We start from the raw sequence: 18,584 nt of genomic DNA on the forward strand, positions 1-18,584 counted from the left end.
GAAGCAATTGAGTCTTGCTCAACGTTTCCCATACCAGCGTAGGGAACTTCCTCGTTGTCACCGTCCCCCAAACCAACACAAGTCACTGTCTCCTGAACAAGAGGCTCGAAATCCATGTCTGCAAAGACAAAACAAGAAATGAATGCGTCAGACCATAACATAATATTTCTAGCCGCAAAACCACAAGTATGCTATGAAATGTCTATCAAGAGTTCCACTCGAATACAACGAGTACCACACACAACAAGTGGATTGCAAGTGAAAGAAAGGTTATGACACACGTAACATAAACATGGAAACGAAAGATATGTCAAGTGTCAATCAAGATTTCCACCAAATGCATACAACGAGTATCACTCATGTTACTTCAAGTCACCCTTTAAGAATTTACTTATGTAAGATCGAAATTAATGTGAAACACACTGAGCTGAGGTAAGGACCGAACTATCGTTCCCGACAATTAATCTCAGTAATTCTCGACACATGAACTTGTCAAAAGATAAAATGTCGAGAACGAAACATTAAATTCACAAGTATGCTATCAAGTGTCTATCAAGAGTTATGGTGTTTCCTCTCTAGTTTTCCAGCTGACCTAATTAATTTCCTTCTTCATTTCAGAGAGAGAAAACAAGAAGAAAACTGAAAATAAACAAAGGCCCAATTGTAAACTTGTAATATTCACATTTTTAATAGTTATATTAAAATACTATGTATAGTGAAGAGACATTTATTCTTACCCATGGTTAATCTTCTACCATTAACTAATAAGGGCTTGACCATTGTTTGTTGATTAAGAAGTGCAAGAAGTCCATTTACATTACAGCTATCTCATTGCACACCAAAATTTGTGGTTCACAAGGATAGTTCGCTAGACTTCATGATATCAGTTATAAGAAAGTAAAGATAAAAATTACAATGAACTTGCAACCAAACCAACATTTCTATCTTCCCACCATCAACAAGAAAAATTCCATGAATCAAGATAATCTCTTTTTGAATCACAACATTTTTTTTTCCTTAAGGGAACACGAAAATATCCAAATCAAGTTAGAAAAAAATAAAATAAAAAGAAACATACCAAAAAGTAGATATTGATTTTCAACAATTCTCCTAAGTTTAAGTAGATTCCTTATAATTTCAATAAAATGTACATAGGCTTAGGGCTTCAGCATGGTTGCCAGAGTAAACTGTGAACTTTTTAGACCAACAAACTTGGACAAAAATGGATATTTTGGCAATCACGGACGATCTTGAGCGAGAGAGGAAATTGAGAGCCGTTTAGATTTTGGGCTTTAGTTGCTATATGAATGAATATTTTTACCTTTTTAGTTTTCAAATCTTTATTTTTTTTCTTGTAAGTAGTGAGATGGGAGCTTTTGATGTGATGCAAATTAACTTTTTGTACTATTCTTTCATCTAGTCAAATCAATTTTAATTAAGGACATCCAAGGTATTTCAATTTTTTTTGAGGGCCATAAAAGTCATAAAGTGATAATTTGGTCAAAACTGTTAAAAGGTGACATTTTTGTAAATGCAAAGCCAAAAAATGACATCCAGTGTAATTACCACATAAATTAATGAATATATTAATGCAGATACATCTCTCTTCATTCTTCGATGGGGTCATTTATTGGTATTCATTCTATCCATGCAGATGACTTCATTATCACTGGTAACAATCAACAATTATTTATCTTAAAGATCCTTGGCCTTTGACACCATTTTCTAGGGCATTGAAGCTCAATGAAATGCCAATGGACTCTTATCTATCTCATTCCGAATACATTGATGAATTGCTTTCTTGTTCCAAAAAGGAAAATGCTAGGAGTCATCGTACTTCAATGAGCACTAGTAAGTCTCTTTCCTTGCATTATGGTGATCCAATGCCTTACCCAACTTTGTATCATAGTACAATTAGGGCTCTTCAATATATGACAGTGACTCGACCTGATATCTCCTACAATGTCACCCATTCAAGTCTTTTTTTTTTTTTTTTTTCAAATACTAATGATGCAGTCATTGGCAAGCTTGCAAATGAGCTTTTCATTATCCTAAAAGAACTGTTACTGATGATCTCCATTTCTTTCCATCGACTAAACTCAACATTGTGGGATTCACTGCTGGGAATGTTTTTTTGAAATCCTTACTTGGGAACTTGGTATATATTGTTTCACCTCCTCCTATTGTGTGGTTTCTTTAGCTGAAAATTCAGTGTTTGAGATTAACAATCACCTCTTTCGAGATACAAAGGCAATCCATTTCTATAAATGTCGAATATCCTCTTTTATCTCTTCTGCCCTGTGGCCATTAATAATCACTTCGAATGTCTATCAATGTAGATTTTTACGTGCAAAATATACATTTTCTTTTCAAGAAATTTAAATATACAAATATATTTTCTTTCTAAAAGAGCTAGTTGTTTTATGTACGGGCAACGCTCAATGAGTTGATGAACCGATTAACCTCCTTGCTGCTAAAATTTTCAAGAATCTCTCTATTTAAACCTACGCATTCCGTAGCCACTTCAATTAACCTCGCAAGAACCCAACCAAAGATGAAAAGAGAGGGACGCCAACACGGCTTGGTCCGGATCAACCCAATCCTACTGATATGGCAAGTTTTGGGTATGCTCGAACACTTATCCCAAGGACATCTCTCATAAATCCCTTGCGATTCCACCTGTTGTGCTCGAGATTAAAACTATCCTAGGGATACATGCTCGAGCAATTCCGGCCTTTATATATCCACATTTTCATGGACTTGTCCTCAAGTAAGAGCGGTCCTCGGGATAGTTTCTCCCTGCAGCCTACGATTGTTATTACTGACCTAATAAGACTCCTATGTAATTGGGACTCTAACTCTTACCATATTACTTCGACACTTGACTCCCACAAGGACTCTTTCCCAAACATAATTATGACATTAGTCCAACTCCTTTACCTAATAGGACGTCGAAAGAGAAAGATACCCAGCTAGTTGAGTCCCACTAGGAGAACGTCACCTACTACTATAAATACAGAACCATGGGTCATTATTTAGGTACGTTTTCATTAATCTCTAGTTTACAGCCTCACGCATATAATTTCCTTTCTGACTTAAGCATCGGAGGGGCGACGAGAACACATCTCATTGCCTTTGTTTCAGGAATCGAAAGACTACGATTGTGCTCATTCAAAATCCTCAAGCTCGAAAAATCAACAGGTACGATTTTTGGTAGCATCACCTACCATTACCTTTGAACACTCGGCCAGACCTAAGGTTTGTTATCAAGCTGGGCTCACCGTCAATCACCGGCAGTCGGCTGAGGTGTTTGGGCTGCCATACTCACCCAGTTTCCAAGGTCACGAGAGTCCAAAAGCTCAGATCATCATTGATCACTAGACGAATCGTGGATGAAGCTGGCTTTAAAATTTCCGGCTGTTCTGCCAAGGACAAGATAAGACTTATCCTTGTATGGATGATAGTTCTAATATCGAACATTATGAATGTGATTGTTCATTATGCTTAACCAGAATCCGGAGGGAAGCTGGTTATTTTGAAGAGGTGAATGAAGAAATTGAAATGACGGATGAATATGATAATGATGATCAAATGAGTTTCCGTGAAGTGGGATTTGTCGTCGAACCGTTGGATGAAAATGACAGTTGGTGCCTGGTGGAAGAAATTTGATTCATGTGGTGCAAATGAACATATTATACACTTTCTTGAATGAGTTTGTGGTCGTATGAAATGATTCCTTTTACCATAGGAATTAAACAATCTTCCATTAGACATTTAGATAAATGATCGCAAAACGCTCATGGCTGGTGTAGTAGGTTGGATTACACAAGCTCAAATAGGGAGAAAGAAGAAAATTCAACTAAAATTTTGACTATTGTATAGTCTATTCTTGTTCACTTCTATGCATCTAACTACCCTTAATGAAGAAAATACTATTTCATGAGCTTATCATTTTATCATAAATTTGTGTACAATGAAACATGTAGCAATAATCCTTCCTTAGCCCAAATGGAACTCTACAACTATCGAATTACTTGTGATTCCAAAAGTTAGGAGTTCCTCCACAGACGACAATGCATAATTGTGAATGATTCCCCAGGAAGATACAAAGAAAACATGCACACGTTTTCATCATGGCTGAATATTTGGGGTTCTGTTTTCATGATTGATCCTTTCTGGTTTTGATGTAAGAAAATCGCCGGGGATTACAATTTTCTTTTTCGATGATACATTCTTGGAAGTACCATTCTTCTTTGTCAAAAATGTTGGAGGGGGAGGAGGTGGCGGCATTGAGACAATGCCTTGCTTCTTGCTTGAATATGTTTTCCCCAGTGGCTCCGGCTGGGATTGTGAACTCTGAAATAGTAATAGTAAAAATCAAGTAATTGAGTCGTAACATTTCCAAAGTTTGAGGTGGTATTTATTAGAAACGGAGAAACCTTTTTCATCTGATTTTTTGGTATTTCTCGTTCCTTGTAAAAATCAGGTAGCGGACGAGCTTTGAAGCAAAAGCTTTGACGCAATTTTCTAAATTCATTTCCTGCTTTCTCCTGCATATATAAAAGGCTCTTCAATCATAGAAACGGGATCCAATCACGAAGTACAGAAGAAAAAAGACCGGCATCAAGAGTATTCCAACCCTTAGTTTCGTTTGTAGTTGCATCTTTGGTGCCTCCTTAGCATTGAATTTCTCCTCAAGTTTCTGAAATCGTTGGAAGGAAGAAAATGAGCATACTATTAAGTCAAAAAATATGTTTGAAAATGAGGTCTAGAATAGGAAACGAGCACCCTTGCCTGTTTTCTTCTGGCAGCTCTTTCTTCCGTCCTCAGAATAAATGGAGTGGATAAAGTTGGTGATTGTAATTTGTTCCGGTAGGTAGTAAATGACTTGGGGCAACTAATATACAAACATATTGGTACCAAAACTAAGTATAAGAAGGGTTTAACCCCTAGATACAATATGTGGAAGGAAAAAAAAAAAAAAAAAAATTGAAGAGCCAACACACTGATTTACGTGAATTGTTTCGGGAGAGATTTGCATATCATTTGAACTTACACTGCCGATAAAATATGCCATTTGGGGCCGCTTGTTTTGCTTCCTAAAGCTGAGGGATTGATTGGTGCTTTGTTCCTGAAACTTATAGACATTGTGAAATTAGTTTCAAATTTTCACTTGTCATCAAATAACTGTATTGAGTTAATTAACTTCTTGTACCTTCTATCTTCGGATCGAGGAGTTGCTGCATTATACTTTAACAAACCATATTTAGCCGCCTGCAAAAGATAACAAGCATTAATCTTAGCATGCTGAAAACAATTTTCTACTCAAACAGGCCGAAGAAAAAAACATTCTGCGACGTAAATTGAGAGGTACCCCAATCGGAGTCTTCAGAGGAGTCGCACAATCTTTTTTTGTCTTGGGTGGAATTGGGGGAACACCTGAACTTTCAGTTCTTTCGTTCGAAGGAATTGAGACTTTATCTGGTTCTTTAGCAGGAACTATATTAATCAATGCACGTAGAGATTTCTGAGAGGACTTGTTTTTATCCATAGAGTCCACATTAGACTTCCTTGTGACAATATGTTCTGTCTCGAAATGAGGAGTAATTGGCTTGGCAGGTGTATACGGAACTTTAGACGTCTTACGGTGAATAGATGACTTGAATGAAGAAAGAGCTGATCTTTTCTTGCTTGTCACTGATGGATTATCTTCTTGTTGGTCGGAATTCTGATGCATTGACATGTTTAGTGCACAATATTATATTAGATGGGATCAGATCGAACTGTGTGTATTAAACATGTCATCAGCGAAAAAATTCAAAGGCATTAAATATGTATTACCTTCAACAGAGGTTTCTCCATCTGGGGTGTTCCACTAGTCTCTGAGCCAGAAGCTGAATCTTTGTTCTCAACATTATAAACCTTGTTCGACGAATTTTCCCTCACCGGAGTCTCCCCTGAGGCCTCAATTACACCATCTTTCCCAGTTTCTACTTCATTTGATTCAGCAATGGCACCGTGTTCACCGGCATTAACCTCGTCCCCTCGTTCATCGGCTGCTTGCAAATCATTAGCATGATCCCCACTATCTATAACATTATTGGAGGCATTTTCTTGATCAACTAAAGCTGCTGCTGCTGCTTTTTGAGCAGCAATTCTCTTGTAATGAGCTTCAAAAAAAGCCTTCTTCTGCGCCACAGATCCCGGCTGCGAATACCTTTCGGCCTCTTCAACGTAACGCTTGTGGGATGAAAAGGAGGACCATTTTTCCCAAGACAAAGATTCCGACATAAACCTCCCAAATGAAATTGACTCCCCAAGAGCGTGCATCGGGTTCCCCTGTAATTCATAGCCCATCTAATCGATGAACTTAAATTCTTTAAACATACAATTTAAGATTTGTTATTTTTTCCGAAGAAGTCCGCCAATTTTCAGCCCATTGTTACAAAATTCTTTTCATATTCAAAATACATTATTACTAGCAAAATTTATCAGCATTCAAGAACAAGAAACCTAAGAAGTAAATGCATCAAAATAAGTAATTATTTGCAAGTTGAATTTCTGGTCTGAAGATTTGAAAATATGAAGTGGGATACTTATATTATACCTGTCTGGCTTCATTGGGTATGGCAGAAGCATAAGAGAAGCCATGCATAAGACTCGCCGAGTCTCCCATTTGTTTGCAGGTTTGCAGAATGAGAAGCTCACAACACAACAACAATTGAAAATTACAAATCCCAGAAAACTCTGACCTTAGGTGTGATGTTTTTGTCGTTTTATTTTTATTATTATTTTTATTTTTTTGGGCCTTTCGGTATCGGTGACACAAACAGGACAGCTTTATCTCAGCCTTAAATTTGAAATTCAAATGAAAAGGCAGTAGGCAAAAGTTGTAGAGTAGGCCACATATTGAGGAAATTTTTTTACATTTTTTGCATTTTGGTATGGGTCCCACATGTCTTAAATTAATCAAGAATCGTAACGTTCTACTTTTTTGAATTTTTAATGTGAATTAGGGTTTTGGTTAACCATATCAACCGTTGGATTTTAAATTTTAAAAAGAAACTAAAAGCGGGTTTATGCTATGATTGTTTATAAAGCGCATATTGCTAAAAGGAGTGTTGGTTGAAGTCGCAATCGTAGGTTAAGGGCTGAACCACTTTTTGTTGCTATATCAGATTGAACCATCATGGCTCTCTGTGCTGGCTGTCCTTCTAGAGTGAACTCATCCCTTCGAAGAACATGACGTCAGCCCATCTACAAAATCCATTTAAGCCCCGTTTGGTATCCATTTTGTAAAAATAAGAATGAAAAATATAATCATTACAGGATCCTCACAATAAATAGAAAGTCAAATATGATGATTTGATATGATGGATAACTGTCATATTTTTCATTTTTATAGCCAAAGAATGGGAATCAAACAGAGGCGTAATTTTATTGACGCTAATTTTCAATGAGGTAGTACAATCATCATAAACTTTTAATTTGTAAAAAGTGAACACTTTCCTTTCAATTTTGTAGCAAGTCCTATTAACCATTTTCATGTATGCAGGCGTAAAAAAAATCTATCGAGATCAGCCCCTGTTTCATATAGCTTAAAGAGTAGTAAATTAAAATTTACGTTAAAATCATAATTAATTTTAACCATATATTTCATGTGAATCACAACTTTTTAACCATATATTTCATTAACTTTTATCAAAATCTAATTTGTAGCTACACCAACATGAGCTAAAGTAAGAGAATGGGAAGAACATACCCTTTCTTTGAAACAACATGGCTTGTGTAACAATGGATATGCATTATAGAGAAGCACAAAACAAATAACAGAAGCTACAAAAAGAAAATCTCATGGACATTTATTGCTTATCATACCGTCTCTTAAGTATAACGCTGTTTTATGCTCCAGGAGTACTTGCCCTAACATCAGACATTACCAAAACTGGTAGTTAATCAGTAGATAATGCCAAATTGTGATCCGAATTATGCTGCAATATGAAACAATCCAGTAATCCAAGAACTCAACCTTCATTTACATACACAAAATCCACTACTGCAGATAGAGCCGCACTTGTGTATTGACACATTTCAGCTCGACTATGCAGCTGTTGGATCACCCCCCGGTATGATTTTCTTTTCGTCACAAAAGAACTGTATGTGCAATATATATCAGGCTCTCATCCTCTATGATATTTCAGCATTCCGGAGATGTTGATCATGACCATTCATGTCCCACAAACCCAATTGCGTGGTTCTTCCCTTTTATCTTAAAACTTTTACCTCTTCTTTTCTGCCCTTTACGACTGGAAAGCGTCACTGACATCAATGCGACAAAACCAAAGACTGCAACTGCCCAAAGCATGATGATCCAAATTTTCATGGAAGTTAATATTTGATTGTTAACTGAGGGTAGCAATAATTCCTGAGATTCATTCCCTGGGTTGGAATAATGTCTCGAGGCATCATCAAACTTTCCTAATTTCCGAGAAGTTGTAATTTCACTACTGGTCTCTCGATTTGGAGGTTGTAATGAACTGGGATCAGGTGTTCCTCGATTTGGAGCGTGCAGTGAAGTGGAAACTGGGGTCTTGGGGTTTGGACTGGACAAGGAAGTAAGATTCGAGCAGTTCTTACTTTCATGGTATACATGTAGAGCTTCGTTCAATTTAATTGCACACTCTATGCTAAGCAAGTCGCGCTGAAACGCTCCCTCGTCAGACTGGTCAAGGATCGATGGATCAGGAGGGTCAGGAAACTTTGCCCAGCATTTATTAACCAAATCCACGTGTCTCCATCTCGCTTTATCGAAGCTCCAGTCAGCAACCCTAAATTCCAAACCATAGTGAAATATTCTGTACTCGACTCCAGGCACAGGAACATATCCTGGGTATATCAGGAGCTCGTTTCTTATGACATGCCGCAAATTCAACTGCATCGATAATATTTATACAGGTAACAAGCTATCATAAAAATATTATTTTTTCAACATCTTGCATTATACTGAAGCAGTGAATGCTAGCAGTACAAGTTTAATGCAGCCATAAATAGTTTCGGCAGTTCTAATAATCTTCCTTTCGCTAAATGGTTAAATATTATTCTAATAATCAGTAAGGAGCTAAAATACCTCGGCTGCTCCAAAAGAGTAACCATACATCTCGCTAATCCAACCAGATTCATAAACGTCCCCAGTTATGTTTCTAGACCAATGAGCTGTATCAGCCCGGAGCTCTTCAGTTTTACGGAGCCAAAGTGAAGCCAATCTCCTGAGGTCGCTTATATGCATTATGATCACACCTCCAACCTTGTTGCAAGCATCAGGATTATTGGTATGGATTTTTGCAAGCTCATTGTCACAGCCAATCAGGTATCTGAAATAGTATATAAAAGGATCCGCGTGACTAACTCATGGTATTCCCAGGACGTGGGCAGGATAAAACAAATACTTCAATCTTACTCATAAGGAGTTGCAACGGGCCTGCCAGGAGCTGCATTGAACTCCCATGGTGTAATAGGTCCTCTCATAATCATGTCAGATTCAAGGATTACTATGTACTCAGCATCAATCTTTGCATGATCCAGCCAATGCACAACTCCAGCTGGTTTATGTATTGCAGGATACCTGATGTGCAACAAATGAAACCGTGTTACTATCTACTAAGGTGCTCCTAGGTTATTAATAGCATATATGGTGGGGAGGAATAGATAGCATTAGATAGTTTTAAGGATTTGATTATATTGCGGAGTCCTGCCTCCTACCAAACACACTAAACGCATTATTATTTTGTCTGTGTTTTTTAGGTTCTCTCTCTCTTCTTTTTTTTCCCTGTGGGGTTTGGAGGTTGGAGCCAGTTAGGGATATAGAAAGAAAGGGAATGGAGGGTGGTCATAGAGAACAAATGCAAACTAAAAAGAACACAAATTCATTTCAAATTCAGTTGGTCTTGTTCAAGAAAAGTCCCAGTAGGACAGAGTCACAGACAACTATTACATGCACAAACTCAGACATTTGCTTGTCTTGATATTGTTTTCTTCTCAAGCTTTATGTAATCATAAGTTTAGTAATATTTTTCTGTTCAAATGAACATAGGCAAAGCTTCATATCGTTGAATGAGAATTTCAGCAAATGCAAAAGACATTACCAATCGCCAGTTACTGGATGCCGGCTCATTGATGGAAAATAATGGGTGGGAGCTATATTGAGTCCTTTATACTGCTTCAAGTCCTCTTCTGTACAACTAAGAAGCCTCGTGATATTTCCAGGCTGGCCACTCAGGTGAAAACTGTGGACAAGCCCCACAGTTTGCCAATCATAGTAAGTGGAGCACTCTGTTGAGAAAATGGTATGAATTTTTGGGTACGACTTTGCAGGCTCACCATCAACTTCTGACCGTCCTTTAACTTCCATGATTCGACGATTTCTAGGAGCCAATAATTTAGGTCGAGTTAGTTCCGCAAATGTTTTGCTCCTCAAGAAACTCATGTATTTTGACCACTTAGGCTTAGGGAAACCATGTGCTGCATGTCGTATCAATAGGCCTTCATTCAGAGTATTTATACATTCAATGCTAAGAAATAGTGCCCTCCTTTTGTTTAAATCGGCTTCCATTTTTTTTACCTGCAAAAAAATGTACTAAAAGATAAAACTAGCAATTTGCACGAGAGATCAGCATGCAAGGTTGTTTTCAAGACTTCAGGTTGCTTAACCTATTAATGACACAAAGCATGTTTGGGGTGGCTTATGCTCTAAAATAAGCTCCAAATTTGTGGCTTGACTTGACTTATTTTGAATATAGGTTAGTCCACATTTAAAAATAAGCCACACATTTGTGGCTTATTCTTAAGAATAAGCCACACATTTAATGCTCATACTTGAAGACAACGAAGTATAGAGATTGAAGCCATCCTAAAATTATCGTTCATTTCAACAAGCACTTTATTAACCTCTCTAGGGTAAGGAGGTTCGGGAAAGAGATAGCCACAATTATACACAATATTGTCTTCACGGTGATGTAATTTATTGAATGACCACTTTCCAACACTAAACTGGATGCCATAGTGTAAAAGAATGGGATCGATGCCCTCCCAGGGAGTATACCCCAGGTAAATCACCATTCATCAAGTTATCATTTATCTTGTGGTGGAGTCCCACCTGATAAAGCATACCACCTATTCATGTACGTATATATTAACCTGTTTACGTATCTGTATAGGAGAAGGAACTTCACAATATTGGCAAGTTTGATAAAGATGATTGGAAAGTGAAGAGAAAAAAAGAAGAAGAAGAAGCTTCTTGTATTATACAATCGAATCTTGTTCAATACTACATACCATACAGGCATTATATGTATGCCTACAGTTGGACGAAAAAATTGGGCATTATAGGATAAGAAGGATCAATTTACCTTGGACGCACCAAATGAATATCCATACATTTCACAGATCCATGCTGTTCCATATATGTCACCAGTATAATTTGTATCCCAATGGGCTCTATCTTCTCGTACTTCTTCAGTTTTTGCGAGCCATAAGGGTGCCAAAGCTCGAAGATCATCTATATGCATGGCTAATAGCCCACCGACCTTGTCACAGAGTTCAGGGTGCTTGGTGTGAAATTTATCGAGAATGTTGTCACATCCAACCAAGTATCTGTCCAAGAAATATACTTTTTATGAATATATTCTACAAGGAAGCACTGCTGAAAAATATAAGAAAGCTATGAAAGATTTTTTTATTTTTTTTAGTACTGATGAAAATATTGTTAGTAGGAAATAAACATCACAAAAGAAGTACATTGGGTAATTCTAGTCTCTTTATCTCTTTTGGCTTAAAATTAGAACATCTTACTATCCATCGTGTCCTCATTGAGCTAAGTAAAGATCGACTTTTTTTTCACTGACTTCGTTCCTCCTCATAATTTAGCATTTCTGTCAATTAACATGCACATAATACTTTCAAAATCTCTCGATAGCACATATACAGAGTTCCCTTTTCATCATCAGAAATTAACGTAAGTGGAATGAAGCGTATAAGCAAGCAATCCAACATGTTCATTAAGTACAAATTCATTCAATGATTGCCGGCCAATTACAGTAACAGTTTAAAGATGACATCAAATCATTTGAGAATCGAGCAATAATCTGTCAGTGTGCTGTCAACTGATGAGATTTAAGAACAAAACGAAATTCAGTAAACAAATACACGTCATAATTCATGAAAATCTACCAATACTATAGAATTCTAACCTTAGTCCCCACTAAAATGAATCCATACACAGATCATCAGTCTTACCGATAATATCCAGCAACAGATTTGCCTTTCTCAGCACCAAGTTCCCGCGGTACAATTGGGATTCGAATGATCGTGGTTGCATCTAAAATTACTAACCAATCCACATTTTCTGCATCCTTGCTATGTTTTAGCCAATGCACAATCCCAGCTTGTTTATTAATTGTAGAATACCTATCACAACCCACAAATTAAAAATTAAAAAATTAAAAATTAAAAAAAAATGCAGAAGCCACCCGTCTAAATAATGCAAAAATGAGACGGTCAAATGAAAACTCTCGTGAAATTTAAAGCAATTATATGAGTCTCCAGAAAATGCAAAGACAAACACGTTAATGCAGTACCAATCACCAGTCTTGGGGTGCCTACTTATGGAGGGGACCTCAAGTCTGGGGGCCAAATGCATTCCCATGTAACTCTTTCTCTCCTCCTCTGCGCAGCTTAGGAGCCGGGTAATGGGGCCGGGCTGGTGGGCCTTGCGATATCTGTGCAAGAGGCCCACGGTCTGCCAATCGTAGGAGTACTGGCACTCTACCGAGACAAGAGTGTGAATCCTCCTGGCCCCCGAATTTTGGGCTTGGGCCCGCCAACCATTCATCATCATCCCTACAACAAATAACACTAGAATTCTCTCCATTTTCATTATTACATATAAAGAATCTCGTAAATGGTTTTTGTTTATAAAGATCTGAATTTTATGTTCTGTAGAGAATCAAAGGCTGTCTTTTTCTTTAATTATGCATATCTTTCAATTATATTCCTGTAAAGCAGGATAATGTCTACTCTTGATTGGACATTTGAGAGAGAGGAGAGTATTGTTTGTATTTATCGGAGATTTGCTGACACAGTCTAACTTTAGAAGGCAGAATCTCGGGACAATTTTTTGTTCAGTTCTTTTCTTTTTGGGAAGATTTCCATAAACGCCTTTCCTTTCGTGACAATAGTTTCGTTCTTACATCAACTAGAATAGATTACCCCTTTACACTTCAGAATCAGTCCAGAGCTAGAAAAATTCATGGTGGCAACTTGTGAAAGATACCCGTTACGCCCCTATCTAAAACACTTCGGAAAGTCTGTCACTGAGTCATACGAGGTGTCCAACACCCATCCGAAATAGTTCCGAAGTGACTTCACCACTAATGTTGATGAGCTGCTAACGCGCTGCGAGGCACAACAATTCTACTGAACCAACTGAAGCGTTCTTGCCTCTGATGCTGAAGCACAATGCACTCCGAGGATCTCTGTCAGAGGATCCACCACCAATTTTAGAAAGAGATCTGTGTCAAGATCCTTTCTTCCCCCAAAATTTAATTGATTTGATGTCTCCATGAGCTTAGTTGATGTGACGTATCAATTTTATGTCAACTCAACTCGGAAGAAGTTATTACCCGCCCACTCTATAGACGCGGTTGATTGACGTCTATGAGCAGACGCCTCATACCGTCAGATGCATACACGTCTCATATCTAACGGCTCTCCTCAACTATAAATACCCAATGTTTGACAAGAGGCAAAGGGAATGAAATTCTTACAACTTAGCTCTCCATAACAAATAAATATATATTTTCCTCCCCACCCTTGGCAGTTGGCATTGTTCCGATCACATAAGCTAACTTGACCGTTGGAGTGTATGCGGTCGCCGCCACACCCCGCTGGTTCCAGCTGTGTGCATCTGACCGTGCCTTGACTGTGCGCAGGGAGGATTACGTAGAGCAGCTATCGGTTGGCCACGTGGAGGGTCCAATTCGCGAGGTTAACAGATTGGTGCCGTCTGTGTGAAGTACTTCTCATTCAAAGTTCTACATTTTCCACAGAAAAAGCCACCGAAAAACCCTTGACTTACCCTGAAAAGGGGACGTTCTTGAAAAGAACAAAGTCGAATTACAATCCAAATCCTCATCACCCTTGAAAAAGGAGTAGATAAGATGAGTTACAGCAATGAGGACGCAAACCCCAAGATGGACTCCTCTGAAGAAGAGGTGCTCCGAAACAATGTCACTTACCAAAGACCCCATCACTGGCGTCGTCGAGGTGAAAGAACAGCCATGTTCACTGAAGGAATGACCCAAATAGCTGCGGGCATGAGAGAGATCGCTGCTCAGAATATGGCGATGCATGAATTCTTCATGCGAGCCCAATGTCACCAGGACACCCAAATGCCCCAAGAATCTTACCCAACTCGTAAAGTCTCTGTGTCTTGTTCTCGAGGCCATATGAGCTAGCACAGAGAGCCCCCCTCGAGAGAGAAGTGGGTACGGAAGTCACTTCTTATGTGCAAGGGAGCTAGCCAGCAAAATCGCAATTGGGAATATGAAGCACAAAGGTTAGTCAGTGTCTTTGACCGGATAGGGCGGGACCCTAGTAATAGGGTCCGCGGTCCGCTCAGTGGAAAGATCAGTTCGACAAAGGGAAGAGCAAGCAAAAGCGCCCCTTCCACCTAGAAATAGGAAGGAGAGAAGAAACTTAGTTGATTGGGGTAGCCGAGGAAGAGCACCTCCACCCCCTAGAACATGCAAGATGATGGGGACTTCGAAAGGTCGTGTCGATCTTACGAGATTGATGATGATGATGATAATCTCCCTTTCTCAAGGGAGATCCGAGGCTCCCCAATGCCTGCGAACTTCGTACCACCTAAAATTCCCAAGTATGAAGGAAAAGGGGACCCGGAGAAGCACCTCACGAAGTACATGACACAGATGAGTCTCAGGGGAGCCTCGCCTTCTTTGAAATGTAGAGCCTTCAACCTAACCCTAGCCGAAGCCGTCGAAGTGTGGTACAACAAGCTGCCTCCTTTGAGCATTAAGAGTTGGCCAAAGCTAAAGAAAGTCTTCTTGAACCAGTACTTCTCACGTAGAGAACGAAAGGCTCCAGTGCAATGCCTACAAGATATGAGACAAGTCCCTGGAGAAATACTGAAAAGCTATCTCGTGAGGTTTATGGACGAGATCACCTACTGCAAACAGGTCACTGACAAAGAAGCTCTTTCAGCCTTGAAAGGCGGCCTTAACATGAACACTTTGTTCTGGAAGGATGTGCGCAGCAAGAATCCTACCACTAATGACGAATTGGTGGAAATGATGAGAGTTGAGATATTCAGTGAAGAGATGATTGATCACCGAAATCGTGTCGCACGGGGACTCTCTCCGCCTCAGAAACAGGTAGGTCGAGGATTCGCAGCGCACCTTGTCACCCAGCAATGGACCCAGACAGGGCATACAATAGCTCCCACTTTCGGACAGGTACTAGCTTCTGCCACACTAAATGCATTGCCGATATTGGCATACGAGAATGCCCCTACTGAGGCGGGACTATCTAGAGGTACTGATAGTAGTCGAAAGAAGAAGAAGAAGAGGTTAAGCAAGCTTTTAGAAGGGGCAAGGTTCTGCACCTTCCACCAACTCTATGGACATAACACTAGCGAATGCAGAGACGCTTCGTAGCACTCAGATCGAAATAACCCACATCCCTCCATGAGGAACGAACATCCCCGTAGATTCGCCTCCTTGAATAGGGCTAAAAGGAGGCATAGAGATCAATCACCCCGAAGAAGAGGATCGAGGGACAGAGAGATCAGGCCCCATTTTCTGGAGGCCAAATTTGGTTGAAAATGCGCCAATAAACTAAACCCGTGTGAAATACTAGTCAAATTTGATTGGAAGCACACCAAATATACAACATTCAGATAAATTTTACTCAAATTTGATTGAAAACGTGTCATTTAACAAAACTCAGATGAAATTGTAGTCATATTACTTTGAAGCGCGCCAATGAACAAAAACCAGACAAAATTTTAGTTAAATTTGATTGGAAACACGCCAAAGAACTAAACCAATGTGAAATTTTAGTAAAATTCTATTGGAAATGCGCAAATGATAAAACTCAATTGAAAATTTAGTCAAATTTGATTACAAACACGCCAATGATCAAAATCAAGAAGAAATTTTTGTCAAATTTGATTGGAAATGCACCAAAGAACTAAACCTATGTGAAATTTTAGTAAAATTTTATTGAAGACGTGCCAATGATAAAACTCAACCGAAAATTTAGTCAAATTTGATTACAAACATGCCAACAATCTAAATCTAGGTGAAATTTTAGTCAAATTTGATTGGAAACCCGTCGATGAACAAAACGCAGATGAAATTTTTGTCAAATTTTATTGAAAATGTGCCAATGAACTAAACCTAAGCAGAATTTTAGTCAAATTTAACTGGAAACCCACTAATGAACAAAATCAAATTAAAATTTGTACCAAATTTGATTGGAAACACGCCAATGAACTAAACCTATGAGAAACTTTAGTCAAATCTGATTGGAAACCCCCGACGAACAAAACGCAGATGAAATTTTTGTCAAATTTTATTAAAAATGTGCCAATTAACTAAACCTAAGCTGAAATTTAGTCAAATTTGACTAGACCCCGCTAATGAACAAAATCAAATTTAAATTTAGTCAAATTTGATCGGGGGACCTCACATCGACGGTAACACTAGGAATGCCCCAAGGAACTACACAAGGGAAGCAAAGGATCCGCCAATGCTCACGTACATCGTCAACCAGTCCCAAGAAGCCAACAGGATGGCCTCGATTACCTTCTCCCAAGAAGATACACAAGGAGTTCACGACCCCCATTGTGACGCATTGGTAGTAAGAGCCGTAGTAGCAAGAAACAGACTCAAATGCATGCTTGTCGACAATGGCAGCTCGGTGAACATACTGTTTGGCTCTATCTTTGACAAAATACAAATTGAACACGGGCTAATCCCCATGACCGACCCATTATTTGGATTTACTGGAGATAGCATCATCCCACGAGGACGAATTACTCTGCCCGTCGAGATGGGTTCAGCTCCCCTAGTGGCCCAACATTTCATGGAGTTTTTGATAGTATACCACATGTCAGCCTACCACGGAGTATTGGGCAGACCCGCCTTGAAAGATCTTTGAGCTGTCACCTCCATACATTACTCTGCGAAAATCATAGCCCCGTAGTGTTAATGTAATCATAACGGAGGTTGCGAATGAATCTGACCTGGATGTGGAAATGCTCAACGTCCTTGAAATAGGGCAGACCTCCGAACAGGAGGAAGACGTCGACATGGAAGAGGCCCCTGAAGAAGGGCACCCTCTTGATGAATTAGACCCCCGAATAACTGGCTCGAAACCGAACGCGACCCCAATGGAAGAACTTGAAACTTTCTCCGTCAATCCAGAGGACTCCAGTCAAGTCCTGCAGATAAGAAAGGGTTTGTCCCCCGAAGCGAAAGAACAGATGATAAGCTCATGGATGTCTTCGCTTGGAAGCACGAAGACATGATAGGAATAGACCCAAGGATCAGTTGCCATCGCTTAAACATCAACGCCTTCTGTGTCCCACATCGACAGAAAAGACGAGCACTCAACCTCGAGAGGTACGAGGCGCTCAAAGACGAAGTCAATAAGATTAGACGCAGTGGCTTCATCAAAGAAGCCATTTATTCGAAGTGGATATCCAACCCGGTCCTTGTGAGGAAGCCTAGCGGGAAATGGAGGGTGTGCGTAGACTTCACGAACTTAAACAATGCATGCACTAAGGATAGCTTCCCACTGCCGAGGATAAACCAACTTGTGGATTCCACTGCTAAACATGAACTCTTGAGCTTCATGGATGTGTACTTAAGGTATAACCAGATGCCCATGTTCTGACCTGATGAGGAGGCCACATTGTTCATCACAGGTAGAGGACTTTACTGCTATAAAGTCATGCCCTTCGGATTGAAAAATGCTGGAGCTACATATCAAAGGCTGGTCAACATGACGTTTGCCGAACTTATTGGTAAAACCATGGAAGTCTATGTGGACGACATGCTAGTCAAAATCCTCCAGGTGAATGAACACGTAAGTCACCTTGACCAGACCTTTCAGATTCTTAGGAAATACATAATGAAATTGAACCCCCTCATATGCACCTTCGGTATGGCTTCGGGTTAGCTTTGGGGGTACATTGTGAACCAAAGGGAAATCGAAGCAAATTCGATAAAGATTAGGGCCTTAGTGGAATTGAGGTCACCTCAGAAGCAGAAGGAGGTCCAGAGCCTCAATGGTCGGATAACTGTGCTCAGTCGCTTCATCTCCAGAGCCACTGATAAGAGCCTACCATTCTTCAAAGTGTTGAAGCAAGGGAAGAAGTTCTAATGGACTGATGAGTGCGACGAAACCTTCCAAGCATTGAAGAAGCACTTAGGAGAGGCACCTCTGTTATCCAAACCTAAACCAGAGGAATCACTATTGCTATACTTGGCGGTCTCGGACGAGAC

The 18,584-nt window shown here is 39.4% G+C and overlaps 2 protein-coding genes across 4 annotated transcripts; both read right to left on the minus strand.

Moving 5' to 3' along the window:
- Positions 1–3,845: 3,845 nt before the first annotated feature.
- Positions 3,846–6,828, minus strand: LOC111400820 (protein WVD2-like 7). Of its 3 annotated transcripts, none has more exons than XM_023028233.1 (9): positions 6,608–6,828; positions 5,842–6,357; positions 5,375–5,728; positions 5,216–5,274; positions 5,057–5,137; positions 4,795–4,897; positions 4,640–4,702; positions 4,440–4,550; positions 3,846–4,356 (listed from the first exon to the last, which is right to left on the minus strand). In XM_023028233.1, the coding sequence occupies exons 1-9, from the start codon at positions 6,674–6,676 to the stop codon at positions 4,132–4,134; spliced, it is 1,581 nt and encodes a 526-aa protein (XP_022884001.1). In that variant the 5' UTR covers positions 6,677–6,828; the 3' UTR covers positions 3,846–4,131. The 3 variants fall into 3 exon arrangements, with proteins under 3 accessions (XP_022884001.1, XP_022884003.1, XP_022884002.1); XM_023028235.1 differs by having other exon boundaries at positions 5,842–6,339; positions 6,608–6,827; XM_023028234.1 differs by having other exon boundaries at positions 5,057–5,131; positions 6,608–6,827.
- An 863-nt stretch (positions 6,829–7,691) lies between these two features.
- On the minus strand, positions 7,692–12,943 carry LOC111400822 (peptidyl serine alpha-galactosyltransferase-like). The gene is made up of 7 exons (XM_023028236.1): positions 12,633–12,943; positions 12,292–12,462; positions 11,406–11,649; positions 10,143–10,618; positions 9,458–9,622; positions 9,128–9,371; positions 7,692–8,932 (listed from the first exon to the last, which is right to left on the minus strand). The coding sequence occupies exons 1-7, from the start codon at positions 12,929–12,931 to the stop codon at positions 8,219–8,221; spliced, it is 2,313 nt and encodes a 770-aa protein (XP_022884004.1). The 5' UTR covers positions 12,932–12,943; the 3' UTR covers positions 7,692–8,218.
- Between the last annotated feature and the right edge of the window lie 5,641 nt (positions 12,944–18,584).

The sequence above is a fragment of the Olea europaea genome, chromosome 10 (genome assembly GCF_002742605.1).
Source record: "Olea europaea var. sylvestris chromosome 10, O_europaea_v1, whole genome shotgun sequence".
NCBI classification, from domain to species: Eukaryota; Viridiplantae; Streptophyta; class Magnoliopsida; order Lamiales; family Oleaceae; genus Olea; species Olea europaea.

Coding starts and splice junctions, on each gene's coding strand:
- LOC111400820 (XM_023028233.1), bottom strand. CDS start 6,676: ATGGGAGACTCGGCGAGTCTTATGCATGGCTTCTCTTATGCTTCTGCC. Junction 4,551..4,639: donor AACTACAAACGAAACTAAGG/GTTGGAATACTC, acceptor TTATATATGCAG/GAGAAAGCAGGAAATGAATT. Junction 4,357..4,439: donor CAAAAAATCAGATGAAAAAG/GTTTCTCCGTTT, acceptor TTACTATTTCAG/AGTTCACAATCCCAGCCGGA.
- LOC111400822 (XM_023028236.1), bottom strand. CDS start 12,931: ATGAAAATGGAGAGAATTCTAGTGTTATTTGTTGTAGGGATGATGATG. Junction 10,619..11,405: donor ATTCATTTGGTGCGTCCAAG/GTAAATTGATCC, acceptor ATTTTTTTGCAG/GTAAAAAAAATGGAAGCCGA. Junction 9,623..10,142: donor CATCCAGTAACTGGCGATTG/GTAATGTCTTTT, acceptor GTTGCACATCAG/GTATCCTGCAATACATAAAC.